The following is a 15995-nucleotide window of genomic DNA, read 5'->3' as shown; positions in this document are numbered from 1 at the left end:
CGGACGGCAGCTCACTCAGCGCCGCACACCGACCCGTGATCCCAGAGCCACGGGGGTGTGAGCGGCCTGACAGCCACGGGGCTGAGGAACTGAAACACCCCTCCTGTCTGTTCCTTATCGACATTAGCGCTGCGGCTCAGGGGGACGGGGAGCCTCTGGGCACAGCCCGCCGCTATCACAGCCCGCCGCTATCACAGCCCGCCGCTAACACAGCCCGCCGCTCACTCAGCGGGCAGCTCCCCGCGTTCCGCCGGGCTCCGTCCCCGCACAGCGGCGGCACAACTTCCCCAGCGGCCCCACGCGGCGCTTTGTCCCCATGTCACTTCCGTGAGCGCAGGGCGCTGAGCTGCGGGCGCTGCTGCGTTAAGACACTCCGTGACCTCAGGAGCCCTTTGACTCAGCGCGGTGGACCGGCTGGGCAGGCATTCAAATAAGGAGACAGAAGCGTGGGAGCGGGACTGTCCCCACCATTGCCCGGGGCAGTCCGAGGGGGCCGCTCGGACGGGTTGGAGCAAACGCAGTGTGTTTCCTCGCACGCACCGCAGGGTATCGGGGTGTTCGTGCCTCCTGAGCCACACACACGCACCCCCGCGGCAGCCGTAGTTCCGTACCCGCCATTCGAACGGCGGCACGTTCCATTCCCCCCGCGGGGCGACCGTCCTCCCTGGGCCGCTCCGCCCGGTCTCTCCCCGCCCGCCCGCGGCGCCCTCGCTCCCCCCCACCCTCCCGATCACCGTGGTAGGGCCCGGGCGGCGCCTGGCGGGCTGGGATCCGGGCCGCCTCCCCCCTCACACCCGCTTGTTGCGGGGCGGTGGTAGGGCCCGCTCCTCCCCCCGGCGACGGCGCGGGTGGTGCGTCCCGGCGGCGGCCGCGTCCCGGCCGTCGCCCGCCCCCTCGCCTTGTCATTGATGTTGTTGTTTTTGTCGCAGGAGCCGCGGGCGAGGCCGGGGCCGCCGCCGCCGCCTGTGGCCGCCGCAGCAGCAGCGGGGCTCGGGCCGGCGCCGGGGATGTCGGTGTGCGGGGAGGCGGTGGGCGCCGGCTCCCTGCCCAGCGAGCTGGTGGTGCACATCTTCTCCTTCCTGGCGGGCCCCGATCGGCTGCGGGCCTCGGCCGCCTGCTCGCACTGGCGGGAGTGCCTGTTCTACCCGGCCCTCTGGCCGCGCCTCCGCCTCAGCCTCCGCGTGTCGCCGGCCGAGCGCCCGCGCCTCGAATTCCTCATGCGCAAGTGCGGCTGGTTCGTGCGGGAGCTGCGCGTCCAGTTCGCCGCCGACAACTACCCGAGCGGCGGGGCGGCCGCGGCGGCGGCGGGCGAGGGCGCGGCGGTGGCGGCGGGCGACGGGGAGGCGGCTCCGCTGTGCCCGCGCTGGCTCGAGCTGCTGAGGACATACCTGGAGCTGGTGCTGTGCGTGCTCAGCAGCGTCCGCAACAACAGGTACCGAGCGGGAGCCCGACGGGGGAGGGGAGGGGAGGCGGCGCCGGGGGACACAAAGGCCGCGGGGGCGCCTCGGCCTCCTCGGGGCGCGGAGTGGGCGGGTGGCGAGGCTCCCCCGGGCCGCGTGCGTGTGGGGAGCTAATAAGGGAGGTAGTGCCGGAGAGAGACTTCCTTTCTCTCTCACAAATGACGCTAAGAAGGGCCGCCGACCCCGGTAATGAGCTCCCCTGTGAGTTGGGGCTGAGGCCTGGCCTCAGCAGGAAGAGGGCTTTCTGGTTGCTTGCTGTGAATGTGCTTCAGGCATGTGGCGTTTCCTCGATCCGGTTGAGCAGTGGAATCCCTTTCCCGTGCTCTGGGCTTGAAATGCGCTCAGATCACACTTATTCACACCGACTTTGGCAGCTGAGTCTTAATTTCCTCAGGTTGGACTTCTAAAATGAAAACGCTCGCTTTCTCTTTGCTTATCTTGCTAACACTCCTACACAGTATCTTTTAAAACCTCAGAGGTCATAATGCACGGCCTGCAGTCAGAAAACAGACTGCGCAGTGAAGTCGCAGTGTGTTGGGAAGCCATGCAGGCTGCAGGATAGTAAGTGTTTGTGTGCTTTCCTATCTGTGTGCATGATGGTGCATCACCTGCTGGGGGTAAAGTGACCACTGCTAAATATTTTAGGGTGTTTCTATAGAGAGCTGTTGGAAAACCATCTGCAGCTGCATCACTGTACAGCCACCAGCTCTGACCCTGAAACAGTTAAGAAGCAGAGTGAGGCCTCCACTTCTCCTCTGGTTTGTGTGGTAACAGCAGAGCTGCAGCTCCTGGTTGGCATTAGAGGAACACAAGCGCTTTCAGTCTCACTTTCAGTTCCTAGGCCCCATGATGCCCGCAGGTACTTCCTGGGGGAACTGCTGTGATCGGAGGCACAAATGTGCTTTTGGACATTGCCTGTGGGTCACAGCTCACTGTCATCTTGGTTTGTTTCTTGCCCCATGAATCCTCAGCCTGCAGGTTTAGTAACCCTAATTGGTCTTCTCTTGCCTTTCAGGAGACGCTTTCGCTTTGCTATTGAATCTTGGGGGAAATCAACTGATATCATACGTGAGAAAGTGATGTCAGTTGGTGATTATCAAATCTGATACAAATACTGCTAGGTTGACTTCAACGTTTTCAATGGACAGTTAGAAGCTGCAGCAGATATTGTGTGTGAGTTTCATTGGGTGTTAAAAAAAACAAGCGAAATAGATTGTGAGAGGGGTTTCAATACGTTTCGCTTTTGGAAGAGATAGATTTCATGGCGTTATCTGCAGCTTGTGCAATAACATCACCTTCCAAAGTCCTTCTGACAAATCTTTGTGCGTACAACGTGGCTGAGGACTGCAGCAAAATAATTGGTAGTAGCAGTTGTTTCCCCAGTCGCTGTTCTCTGGTGCAAGTGTAGTTTCTGTGGTGTGCACAGATGAAAAGTTACCATCTTTAACAACATTTAGTAATAGTAATAGTCTCGTGCGGGTTGGAAGGGACCTTAGAGATCATCAAGTCCAACTCCCATGTCTCCATGTGTTCTTGATGTCCCCAAATCACTTGCGTGCTGCTGTTTCATTTTGGAATGAAAGATGTACAACCTGGGAAAGCAGAATACCTAGTTATCACAGCAGACTTTGAGCAACTGAAATACGAGAGAGGGATTTACGTGAAGAAGTTAAATATACCATTGTCACCTGCTCAGTGCTTTGCTTTATCTGTAGAAGGACTGCAGTAAGTCGCTTTGTTTCTCTGCTTCTGTTTGCTCATCTGTAGCACAAGGGTGATTAATAATTTCTTGTTGTGCTTGCAGAATGTTCTTGTACACGTGATAGCTATTGCAGTTTCCAAAATAAAGGAAACAGCAGCGTTTTTTAACTTCTCCAGCAACTAAACTGCAGCAAATGCATTCCTTTTGGAACAGGGTTTGAAACAGGATGATTCTTTCATAGCTCCTGTCAGCCCTCCTGATAACTCTTTGGCAGAGAAACCCAAAGGACTTCCATCTTACACTTAAGAGCTAGAGAGGGAGAAATCCACTTTAGTAAAATGGTATGCTGTTTTTTAACTATATAATGCTGTTGTTAAACAATACAGTAACAACTCTGTCCTTTCAGGAAAAAGAAGTTCTTTAAGTGGCTGTAGAATTCCTTGTGGATTTGTAATACTGCACGGCCTAAGAGTAACAGGACTAAAAGTAATGCAAGTTCTGGATGTCCTCTTGGGTACAAGAGAATGACGGTGTGCTTTCATGCAAATAAAATATCTTCAGTTAAGTCTCTGGAAAAGCATTTTGGAGCAACCTTTGTAAGTTCTGATAGAATTAGGGAGGTTGCAGATGCATAACTAGAAAACCTCAATAGTGTTCTGATAGGGATCGCTGCTGGTGGTCAGCATCCGCAAAGGTGCATTCAAGGTCTGTCTGGTGTTTGAGGCAGAACTCAGGTCAACACAGCTCTCATTCCGCAAATGACAGCGTGTTACTCCAAAATGCCACTTTCTTGGCACTGAAATGAAGAAGAGGAGATCTGAAATTCTGTAATTTCTTTCTAAAAAAGTTCTGAAGTGATGCTTGTAGTGATTTGTAACTTTTCCAGTTGTTCGACAGCAAAGAAGCGAACTGGAAGTGCAGTATTTAAACTGATGATGTTCTACTTTGTAATTAAAAATAAAATGTAGGGAGTGGTATCATGAAATGGTCTCAAGAGAGATGAGTGGTTTCCTTGGGGTTCTTAAGGGATCTTCACCATCTGTGCCATCACATCTGGGGGGCAGAAAGGAGGGCGATGCTCTGTGCGAGTCTTTTTGGTATGGATGGGAGCTAATAAGCAGTTCTTGTCTGATCTTTGTTGTGAAACAAAAAAGCAGATTACAGTAAACTAAGGTGTCTCAGTGAAGGGATCCACTTGGAGTTGCCAAACATTTGTGAATCATTCAACGGAGTAGACTGGATCTGTACTTGAGGCTTTCTAAGAACTCTCTTTTATCAGCTGGAGTGAGCAGCTGGCAGCAACAAAATAAATCCCAAAGAAACAAAAAACCCAGGAATCCAGTAGGACAGGATGTGCCTTAGCGCTTCGTTCCTGCTGACTGTAAGCAAGGCCATGGTGATTTTTTTTCTTTGCATTACAAATTGGAGGATGAATGTTCAGAAAGATGCACCAAAACTGAAGATAGAGCATAGCAAGAAGTGTGTCAGTGGAATTTAAATAGTTACTGTATGACAAAGAAATTCTAAATCCAACAGAGAATGTTCTTCCCCAGCTGTGTGCGTTTCTAGTATACATAGTTTTAAGCTGCTATTATGACAAAAGAGGACAGTTAACACCTCAGTTATTTTATTTAAATAGCAGTGGCTTTACTTATCCAATGGAGGAAGGGTGAGAGGTGAGTCAGATGCCAGAGATCATATGGTTCTATAGTACCGACAGAAATCTAATACTGAATGGAACTGTGGTTGCATTTATTGATGGTAGTAATTGTGCTGTGAGTGGAAGACTAATTGGATGTTTTCATTGCTTAAGTTTTGAGGTGGAAAGCTTTAACTTTGTCGTTATATTGTGTAGAATGGCAGTGAAATGGATGCAGACAAACTGTGCAAGGTACTGGTAAATGGTGCTTTGTATATCATGTTAATTTCAGAGCCTAAAAGGAACACTGCAGTAGTGTTCAGTGGGGTCTGAGTAGCAGTGAATGAGACCTGAGTGTGATGTGAATATGCAGGTGAATCAGAATCATTAGGAAGATTGCATTTTGTCTTAACTCTTAGACTTAAATCACTGAGATCAGAATATTGGCTGTGAAGGCTGCTTCTCATACCTGGTGGATGCATTGACTTTGATTTGTAGAATATTAAGCATGTGGCCTAGGCTCAGTTCTGTTTAAGTACCATCAGTACAGTAGTCCTGTATTTCTAATAATTTTAATGTGTTTTAATTTCTGAAATGCCTGTAAAATCTATGTGCTTTGCTTCAAAATTTGGCTTGATATAGAGCTTACGGAGCTTTTAAAGTCATTCAGTCACCTGCAGAAGAAAAGTAGGCGGTGTGGCAGTGGCTCGATTTCAGCAAGCAGGTCTGTGGTTATTTAATGGAGGAACTTTAAAACAGACCAGTAATTATTTGCAGTGGATTCCTATTAGGTTCAGACTTAAAAGCCTTGACTCCTTGACACCTTGTGCTCATCCCGTGAAGGTAGTTAACTGGCACCAGAGCTTCCCTGGGCTTTGGGCTTTGCAACTGCATTGTGTTTTCCAAGAAGCTGATCTGCACTGTTAGTGTATGACTGGTAAGCCAGCAAAAGTAAGAATTTCTGTGACTTTCTTAGTTGTCAGCTGCCAGTTAATTGGCATCTGCTGTTCAAGATGAATCTTACTCTCACAGCCATTTGCAGTTTTGCTGGAGGTTTTGCTATGTTCATTTCCAAGTGCAAACTATTCCTTGAATGTTTGGAAGCAAATCTAACTTACTGTATGTCTAAATGAATTAAAAAAAAACAAACACAAAGATCCTCTATTAGTTAGAAAAAAGCAACACCCTGAAAAGAAATGCTGCAGAGAGCTGCTCTGAAACCACTAGCATTTTCATGACTTCTGCTTGATTTTTTCAGAGCGTAGGAAAGATGCAAGTCATAGGAATGAACTGTAGTGGGGAATGGGACTGCTGGGAGCTTTTGCTCAGCTTCCATTTGAGACTTGTGCTGCCTCAGCTGCTGCATGTTTGTGCCCCCTGTACATAATCTGGCTGCAATATGGGAGTGCTCAGGAAAGGCTTCTCACAGTTGTATTGTTTGTGCTTTAAACACAGTATTACATTCAAAGAGGAATGGGTAGTTGATGTTTTCACCTGTGACGTTATGTGCCCACGTTCCACAAATTAAAAAGAATATGGAAGTACTACAGGAAGTTTGCTTTATGATGGCAGCCTGTGTGGTCACTGAAAGCTGACATTTGCTTTACAGCTAGAATCACCACTTTGTATATCCTTCCTCCCCTTTATGCTTTGTTCTCACTCTGTTCAGCTCCAAATGTGCCTGTACTACAGGACTGTAGGGTGCTTCCCAGAATAGTTCCATATAATAACGTGTTCTTACTGCCTTGTTTTCTTATTTAGAGTTTTTCCTTACAGTGTTTTTCTTTAGTATACAGATCCCTTTTTGTTTTGTCATTGCAGGAACCTCCAGAAGTTAAGTCTCTTTGGGGATATAAGCATTCTGCAGCAACATGGAAGTATATCAAATACATACCTCGGCAAGGTTGACCCCGATGGCAAAAAGATTAAGCAGTAAGTTATGTTTTGTAAACTGTCAAATATGTTAAAACGTGTGCAGGTAAAAAACTCTTTTTTTTTAGCTTTTCTGGAATCAAATACGTTATGAAATCATTGTCCTGAGGCTTAAATAGAGCCATCTAAGCAGGTGTTTACTCAGCTGAGCATACAGTTAACTATTTCTTCAAACAAATAACAAAAATTGCTATGCATACTTCATAGCCATAAACAATACAAAATTAATTTATTGTCCAAACTGAAGTTAGTTGTTCACACAGATGCCGACCTTTGTACGTTTTGGAATGAGGAAACAAATGTTACCTCTTATTTGTTTTATGAACTAAAGCAGTGTGTTTGGGACCTGCTAGTTCTTTTCTAAATTAGATGAAAGTTGGCAGTGGGTCATCAGCACTAACAACAGGAAGTAAATCTTTGTCTTCGTAGTTTTGCCCTTTGCGTGTGTTTGGATGTTTGCATCTGTTTAGTTACAAAACATAGATGCAAATAGCTAACGCTGAAAGCAATTGAGCAACCCATGGAGACTGTGCTAATGGTGGCTGAGGATTTTGGACCCTGTGTGGTGGTAAATGTTACTGTCTCTTTTTGGAACTTCCTACAATTCAAACATTTAGGAGATGAAAACATGACACTTCCTCAAGTCCATAGCATTGAACTGAGTGTAACAGACCTTGGGCTGAATCTCAGCTGGCACAGAGCCATTAGGCTGTTAACCATGTTCCATGTATTTCAGATAGGTTTGCTTCCAAAAGAACCACTTAAGCCTCTCCTATTAAATAGAACATGTGGACTGATACAGTTCTTAAACAAATGGGCTCCTTACAAATCTTGCTAATAGGTTTACTTCCTGTCCAGGGCCACCAGTGCTTTTCTGTACCAGCAGCTGTAGGTTGACGGGGAGCATCCCCTTCACTGCTCTTCACTGGGAGCAATATTAAGTATACTTGTTAAAACATCACTGTTCTAAATTGCTTTCTTGCATATGCTGGGCTTTCGTTATATTTTGTCTGTGTATGAAACTGTTCTTACATTTTATAAACGAGCTTTAAGATAGTCACGTGCATGGGCTGGTAACCCATCAGCATGAATCTAAATATGTGTATGGATACTTAAATACAAAGTCACATAGCTTTAAAATCAGTCTCACTTTCCAGTTCTGTCAGTACCAGAACATTACTCTTGTAAGCCTAGATGCTTAAATCAAATCAGGAGCACAACTTAAACAAAACTTCAGTGCAGTGAGGTATGGATAGTGGTTTTTGGCAGAGCGTGTCAAAATTGATTTGTCACCTTGTCGATTGTTCTGTAAAACATCACAAGCACTTGTATTGCATGGACTGTTACAGAGCAAAGGCTACCATTACTGCAGATGTTACATCTTTCCTAAGTGCTGTGATGACAGTGGGGAGGAAAGCACATACAGATAGGAAGGAGGATGAATAAAGATTGATCTGTTCATTTTCTTTAATACAAGGACAGTGACATCAAAGGTGACGGGTCAGGTGAAAGCAAGGAAAAAGGGGGATAGTGTTGCAGAGTTCTTTGTAGTGGGATGTTACAGTTGTGAGAGGTTGGCTCAAAGAGGAGTTGAGGCACATTGCTGGCAGTGAGGTCCATGAGGGTTGCAGTAGACAGAAAGCCTCCTCTGGCTCAGGAGGTGAGAGCTGAAAGTTTTTGCAAAGGGGAAGGTCTCTGAGAAGCATTTCCCTCATTCTCTTCCCTCTTTTTAAGGTGTTAGTGATTTTTCTGCTGTCGGTCAGGATACGGAGCCTTTAGTTTTGTCTGGATGTTGGATTTACCTGGACATTATCTTAATTATAGATATGGGGATAAGAATAGTAACTTTGTAATGTTGTTTTGAGCTTCAATGTGAATGTTTATGTGTTATTCAGCAGTAAAGGAAAAAAGAGTTCTGTGGAAACCACTGCTTGATTTGAGGCACAAAAATTCCTGGTAGGTTCCTCCTGGAGGGATTTACCTTATTTCTTCAAGTCTTTCAGACTTGCCATAGTCTGGCTCAATTGCTTCCCTTAAATGCTGATTTTTGCTTTCGAGCTGACTGAGATTTGAGATTAGACTCGTCTGTATATGAACCCCAATATGTATATGTTCACAGAACACATAGTTTGGGCAGGGAGATCCTTTGGAGCCCTAACAGCTGTGGGATGAGGACTGGAAAACTTCCTTTTGAGGAAGTCGGTAGAGTTGGACTGTGGTACTGATATTTGGTATTCAAATCTTACCTTAAAATATCTTTTTGGATTACATATTTAACTTAAAGAACATTCTTGCATTTAAAATAACCTAAATGGATAGGAGAGGTGGGATGAGTAAGACGAAGTGTGTAATAATCATGCAGTGCAATACATCACGGGGACATGGTGCTAGAATTGCCTCCCACTGGCTATCTGGGATCGAAATGTCACCAGGCCCAAGTTACTCTTGTTATGTGTCAAACTGTTGACACTTAAAAATCCAGTCAACTGTATATTCAGAATTGTTCCATGTATATGTTGTGTTTGTTATTACCCTTCAATTGAGAAAATCAAGCAGTAGGTTTCAGATTATTCTAATGTGCTTAAAAGTGAAGTTTCTCCAACTTTTCAATGAAAATGACTTTTTCTCCATTTTAATTTGCAGTTCTAGTGAGGCTGATTAACAAATACGAGAAGCTGTTCTTAAAAATACAGTTATTGCTTTTAAAGACATTATGGGTTTTCTTATTTGCATAACCTTAATGTGTTTGTGGGAAGGTGCCAGTATGTGCTGAGAAGTATGAAATGAAGCTTCATAGTGCAGCACTGCTATTGAAAGACAAAGTGCATTGTTTTGATAGTTTACAGTTCAAACATGTGAAGTGCAGTGAAGGTTGAAGTGCTGCAGGATGTCAGCAGCTTGTTGTGTTCTAACCTTTGTAGTTGCCAAAAACTGATGGTAGCACCTTCTTTAGGATAAAGCCATAAATAAAAGAGGAGCGATTCTTTAATGAGGGGAAAAAAAATAGAACGGCATGCAGTTGGTAACACTAGACCGTGTTTAACAGCATCATTATCTGTTTTGTTTACTTACAGAATTCAACAGCTGTTTGAAGAGATACTAGGCAATAGCAGGCAATTGAAATGGCTGTCCTGTGGGTTTATGCTGCAAATAGTAACTCCCACATCGTTGTCGTCCTTATCAAACCCCATAGCCAACACCATGGAACATCTGAGCTTATTGGACAACCACATCCCTGGTAATACCACTCTCATTACTGCAGTTGAATTGGAGCGCTTTGTGAATCTGCGTTCGCTTGCTTTGGATTTCTGTGATTTTACGGCTGAAATGGCGAGAGTCCTGGCTGACAGCAACCACGTGCCTTTGCATCGACTGTCTCTCCTGGTCCACAGTGTTTCCATAATGCACAAGTCATTGGACAGTATGCCAGAAGATGAGAATTGGAAGGCGCTGACACGCAACAGCACTAATCTTCGGGTCTACATAATGGCTTTTGATGTAAAGAGCGATGATATGTTAAGGATTCTTAAGCCCAGTATTCCCTTAGAGAGGATTCACTTTGACAGCTACATCACTTGTGTTTCCGGAGCTGTTGTTGACCTCATATCCAGGCAGTATGATAAGTTCCTCACTCATTTTATACTAATGAATGATGTGATAGATATGTCTGGCTTCCCAGATCTTAGCGACAACCGGAACGAAGATCCACTTGTCCTATTAGCCTGGAGGTGCACGAGGCTCTCTCTTCTAGCTGTTCATGGTAGGTAACACGTTGTGTGAGCACGGTACGTAACTGAAATACTTAGAACATTTCAGCCTTTCTAACTGTAATGAGTTTCAGTAAGAGTCGTGTTCAAGAGTCTGCTGCGTGGTCATTGTTGTACTGTTGTACTTTATACTGGTATTCTCATGTTTGAGAATAGGACTTGTCTTAAATATGCTTGTAGCTTACTACATTTGGATGAGAGATCACATAGGATTTTGTTAGACTGCTCACAGAATTGAGCACTAAGATCTGGGCATTCCAGGAGGCACAGTGCAGATTCCTCTGCTGGGTATGTGAGTGCTGCAGAGGCTCGTTGTGTGTGCCATGAGCTCATAGGCTGTTAAGATTAGATGATTATACTTCCTGTTTGTGTAACTAACACAGGTTAAGTGCCTCGTGACTGAGGGGAAGGAAGTCTGTAACCAGCTTGGTTACAGCAGATGAAGGTGGTGTGCAAAATTTGAGACTTCTCTACTTGAAGAGTGGGGGAGAAAAAGTACAATGTGGAAGAGGTTACCTTGCTGAGTGCACAAGGTTTATCTCACCTTCTTGCTGTGTAATTGCAAATCAAAAAGAAGCGCACACTTGCATTCAGCTCTATTTGAAGTTTGAATCATTTGGCACATTTTTAAGGCACCTGAAACTGAAACAATGCAGAGTGGTTGTTTTGGTTTGTGCTGGAAGTGGCTCACAAAGAACAAGCTTGCTGATGCATGAAGGAGTTAAGGGATGACTGTGTTCTGTTACGTAAGAATGAATGCCCATTTCCTCAGGCAGCCTGCAGGAATAAATCTCCAGTTACTCAGCACAAACAGGAGACATCTTCAGCAGCAAAATTGGTGTGTTCAGATCTCAGCTGAAGTCAGAAAGTCCTGCTGCATCCCCCTCCACAGATTAGCAAATGACTGTACCACTGGATGAAGGTGGATTTTAGCAGTTTCTCTAACACTGAATTGAAGTTTCAGGGCCTTTTAGAATAAATAAACAAAATCAATTTACTTTCCTACAACAGGAACATCTCCTTGTTTAAATTCAAAAAGATGATAAAATACCCAAATATAAGCTGGTAGTAGTATCACCTGATACCAGTGCACAATGTATTACTCTGTGCAGAGTGTTGGGAAGGCAAATATATTTTACAGTTCTTTGTATGAAAGGATTGTTACTGCATCTTCTGCAGAGAGAATGGCCAAACATCAACCACACACTGATGTTGAAATTCAGATTCCTTTCCCTTTCTTTTCTCTCCTCTTTGTAGACAATGTTAGCTAAGCTGCTTATAAGTTACTACTCATTTTCTTTACTCTTGTCTCATACCTCTTGAAGTTGTGAATAGGACTTCTCTCTTACTGTATAATAAGCATCTTCCTTCTTGAGTAGTGACACTGAGAAGAATGTGGCTAGGAAGAAAGATCTAGAATACTTAGTTTCTAATTTTTTTTCAGAGATTTTCCCTCTTCTGCTTTTAGTTTGCTCTGAAAAAGTCACTTAGCACTGACAAAAGGAGGAAGGGAGAATGTGTCTGAAAGGCTCTTGGATTCCTCAGGAGACTTTTCTGACATCTGTGTGAAGACGTATCATTGTCTCACCAAGGTGGCATCATCAAGAGCAGAGGAGAGCCAAGTCAAGGGTATTAACTGCTGCTGGCAGCATGAAGGAGTGGTGTGAGAAGTATGTTGTCTTTGGAGATGGGGATGGTAGGATAGACAGTGGTATGATCTGGCCATCCATAGCGCCTGAAATCCTTAATTTAAAAGAAAGGCTTTTCATGTGTTCCAAGATACTTTGTGCTGTTAATGTGCTGTATTACCAGCGCTATCCTCAGTGTTATTCTGTGTCAGAGCAAAGCTAAAGCTGATGTTTTACATCAGCCAGGGAAAACAGAAGTGCTGCTCATGGTGTGTTTGATACTTGAGAGGAAGTGATTGTTCCTTTTTACCTCTGAAATACTTCAGCTGAGCAAAGGCTTCTTTGCTGCTGGAAGGTTCATGAGAAATTCCTGGCAATGCTTTTGGAAAGGTAATTTAAAATAAGATTAACTGGAGGTTTAAAAAAAAAACAGCAAAAAACAGATAGATGTGGTAGTGAAAAGTTACAGCAAAAGCCATGAACCTGAGCCCCAGGGGTGGCACAGGGGACGCAACCACAGTCATTGTCCCTTTTTATTCTTGCACGCTCATGGCTTCTTTTTTGTGATTGTCTTTCTTTACTATTAAAATAACTGAAGGTGTTGTGAGCTCCCTCAAAGCCTTGGAGGAGCGTAGGTCACAGAAGTGCAGTTTTCCATTGGGTTTGATGCCCCATAGCCTTTCTGACAGCTTTATCTTTAGCTTCTGTTGTGTCTGCAGGTAAAGCCTTGGCTGATGAGAATTGCAGCAATTCATACATTTTCAATGGTTGATGACTTAGAAATGAGCCAAAGATATGTTTGTGGGGTTACTTGTTCAATAAGTACCTTGAGCAAAATGTTTGTAGGAGATTTTACAGACAAAAAGCTGGAAGAAAAAAAAAAAACAAACATGAAAATTTCTAATTTCTTGAATCTATTGCTCCAGTTTTCCTCATTCTTCATTCAGCTGTCTTGATAATTTATGATGTAGAACATGCGGATTGCCTTGCTGAAGACCAGACCATGGCTGGTTGTTATTCCTTCAGCATCATGCTTTCCCAGTTCTGATACTGCGCAGATGGCAGCTTTACTTAGACTCCAAGTGTGCATTTCCCCAGGGGGAATAGCACCTGTGAGAATGACGATGAAGGCAGAAATGAGCCTTTTCCTTTTGCAATGGAAGGGCTGACTTGCAGAGCTTTCGGAAAGGGAAGTTCCCAAATACTCCATGTTTTGCACCTGGACAAGGAAGAGCTTAGCCAAGATACAGAAAACTAGCAGGTAACTGCAGAGTAAGCCTTTGGAAAAGGGATGCTAATATACAGTAATTGGAAGAGAGGGAAGCTTTGTAATTATGTTTAATCTCAGGTAGAATAACAAGATATATGTAGGTTATTTTTTTACAGTGGTGGGACCTGCTTGCTGGGGAGGCTTCTGTTCGTTTTCCATGAAGTCTTTCTCTAAGGTGATAAAAGCTAACCTCAGTTTTCGGCTTTCAAATAATCCTTTTATGCATCCACTTGAAATAGTTGATTAGTCATTTCTTTGACATGATTTATTTACAAGTAGGTGACAGAAGGTTTGATATTGTAGTTACAACTTAACTTGTATTAAAGAAGTTGATACAAGAGGTGAAAAAATTCAATGTAGAGAAACTTAGTTGAACTAACTGAAATTATTTTGACGTTTCCTTATTGAAAACGTAAAATTGAACTCTCCTACTTGCAATCAAAGCAGAAATTGGGAGGGGAATTCTGCCAGACAGAAGATGACAAAGTAAATTGGGAAGGATTTTCAGGTGATCCAGCATTAAATAACTCCATAAGAAATACCTTGCTGCGCAATTACAGAGCATGTTTTTTTTCCCCCCATAGGTTACACAGTTTGGGCTCACAATCTCATTGCAATTGCTCGTCTTCGTGGCTCTGATCTGAAAGTGCTGGAAGTCACAGAGGAAAGCATTGATTTTGACCAAGGAGAGCTGGCTGACCAGGACGTGGATCCAGTACATAATCTCATTGAGCAAGTATCTCTTGGATTGGGTCGACCTTGGCATGCAGTCATGGACATAGAGCTGCTCAGTGTCTTCACTGAGCCAACTCGTCATTTTTACAGAGAGATGCAAAGCTTCAGTGAAGGCATTTAGCTCCTTATTTTACAGTTCCTGTGGTTACATATGCAAGTAGGGTCCTATTATGTTTTTTTTTCTTTTTTTTTTTTTTTTCAGTAGCGTGAATTAACCCTTTTTGTGCTGTGTTTAATCAGTATTAGCTATATAGAATTACATATGTGTATTCTACTTCTTGATCAAAGAACGTAGTCGGGTATTGGTTTAGAAGCTGAAAGTGGCAGTGTTTAGGGTTTTCACGGTTAATGGACTTGTCTACCAAACCTTACAGAGATGCAGCCAAAGGCTGTCTGAGGTTGCCGGCTAACTTTATTTTTATTGAGTAACTGCATTTTGAATTATTTTTGCTATTATATCGGAGTTCAGTGCTCAGGAGCCAGCTGTTTTTGATATCCATATCCATAGCCCAGTGGATTTCTATGCTGTCATTGTTTGCTTAATCTAGTAGCATGCTACTTAATAGGCTTAAAAGGAAGAGAGGTCTATCCAGGGCTGTTTGTTGTTAGACTCTCGCCTTGCTTCATTTCACATGCTGTTTCTGAAGCATGCTCTGCTTCCATTCCCAGTCCTCCTTGGCTGTCAAGCAGTGCCACGAAACACTTGCTTTACTTACACCCGCGCTTGCAGATTCACTCCATGCTCCGCGGTGTTTCGGGTCCTTTGTGTAAACTCCTCCTAGTTTATTCTCATCCTCCGTTGTGTTCCTCAGAAGTTAGCTTTGGGCCAAAGTTTTAAGAGGCAAAAAAACAAGGAACCGCACTCCGATGAGGTAGAAACATAACAGTAAAGGCTTCAGTATAAAGGTCTACACCTGCAAACAAACATTAGTCGTGAAATCCCTAGCAACTAAGTCACTGGATTTTCTCTGTCAGCGCCTGTGTCAGCTGCCAAAGAATAGATTAAAAACGAAGAAGTGCCCACATGCTGGCAGGGGCAGGCCAGCTTCTGGCCAGCCAGATACTGCTAGATTGTAATATATAAGGTCGAATTTCGACCTGTGGTACACAGCTGTGCTGTGGCTCAGTCAGCAACCTCAGAACTCTTAACAAACATGCACCTGTTTCACTGTGAATAGTGAATGTAAAGGAAGGAAAGGAAACAAATACAAAGCTTGTTCTATCACAGGTATGAGCTGCTACGATGCATGAAGAACATTCCATGAAGTATGTTTTAAAATCTTGTTATATCTGAGAGGCTTTAAAAGCCGATTTAACTGTTTCAGGGCAACCGCGGTACAGACGTGGTCTCTGTGAGACTTCCACCTGACCCCAGTTTTAAGTGGTACGAATGTTGTGCATTTAATGTTTAAAGGACAGTCTGCAATAATAAAGTAAGTGGCCAACGTGGGTGCCCAGCAGTGCTGAGACCTGGCTGCTATATTGTAAGCTTTGGAAAACACAATTTATGCAACAGATGTCCAGATATGATTCTATTTATGGAAAAAGTTTATATGTGTTTTACAAATGGTTTTACCATCTTATATTAAAATGACCTTTTGACAGGTGTGCGCTGTTTTGTCTCCAGTGAGCACATACCATGCGGATTTTATATGTACATCAGTAGAGTGAATCCACTGGCACAGTGTGTGTATATGCCAGATGTGGTGAGATTTTACCTTATAAATGTGATCAGATTAAAAAATAAACTCCTGACAGAAAATGTAAGGAAACCAGCTGAATGTTTGAATTGATGACTGATGTTGTATGGTTTATGTTAAATGTATATTCTTTTAATCAATAAATAAAGCATTAAAAATTGA

The 15995-nt window shown here is 44.1% G+C and overlaps 2 protein-coding genes across 3 annotated transcripts in view; one reads left to right on the top strand and one right to left on the bottom strand.

Moving 5' to 3' along the window:
- The window catches only part of ZNF410 (zinc finger protein 410), a 14993-nt gene extending 13368 nt beyond the window's left edge, over nucleotides 1-1625 (bottom strand). Inside the window, exon 1 of one of the 2 annotated variants that reach the window (XM_085549183.1) lies at nucleotides 1389-1625. The gene's annotated coding sequence lies outside the window, so the exon portion shown is untranslated. Of the gene's footprint in view, nucleotides 1-540; nucleotides 640-1388 lie in introns of those variants that run through there. The other variant, XM_085549184.1, reaches the window with a different exon arrangement.
- On the top strand, nucleotides 993-15995 carry FBXO33 (F-box protein 33). The gene is made up of 4 exons (XM_015865065.3): nucleotides 993-1432; nucleotides 6623-6733; nucleotides 9808-10493; nucleotides 13983-15995. Exons 1-4 carry the CDS (start codon nucleotides 1008-1010, stop codon nucleotides 14252-14254), a joined length of 1494 nt encoding a protein of 497 aa, XP_015720551.2. The 5' UTR covers nucleotides 993-1007; the 3' UTR covers nucleotides 14255-15995.

This window comes from Coturnix japonica, chromosome 5, assembly GCF_054131305.1.
Source record: "Coturnix japonica strain WE chromosome 5, WE-NBRP24, whole genome shotgun sequence".
Classification (NCBI taxonomy): Eukaryota; Metazoa; Chordata; class Aves; order Galliformes; family Phasianidae; genus Coturnix; species Coturnix japonica.
The sequence above is the reverse complement of the archived record's forward strand: the minus strand, read 5'-3'. Positions and strand labels throughout refer to the sequence as shown.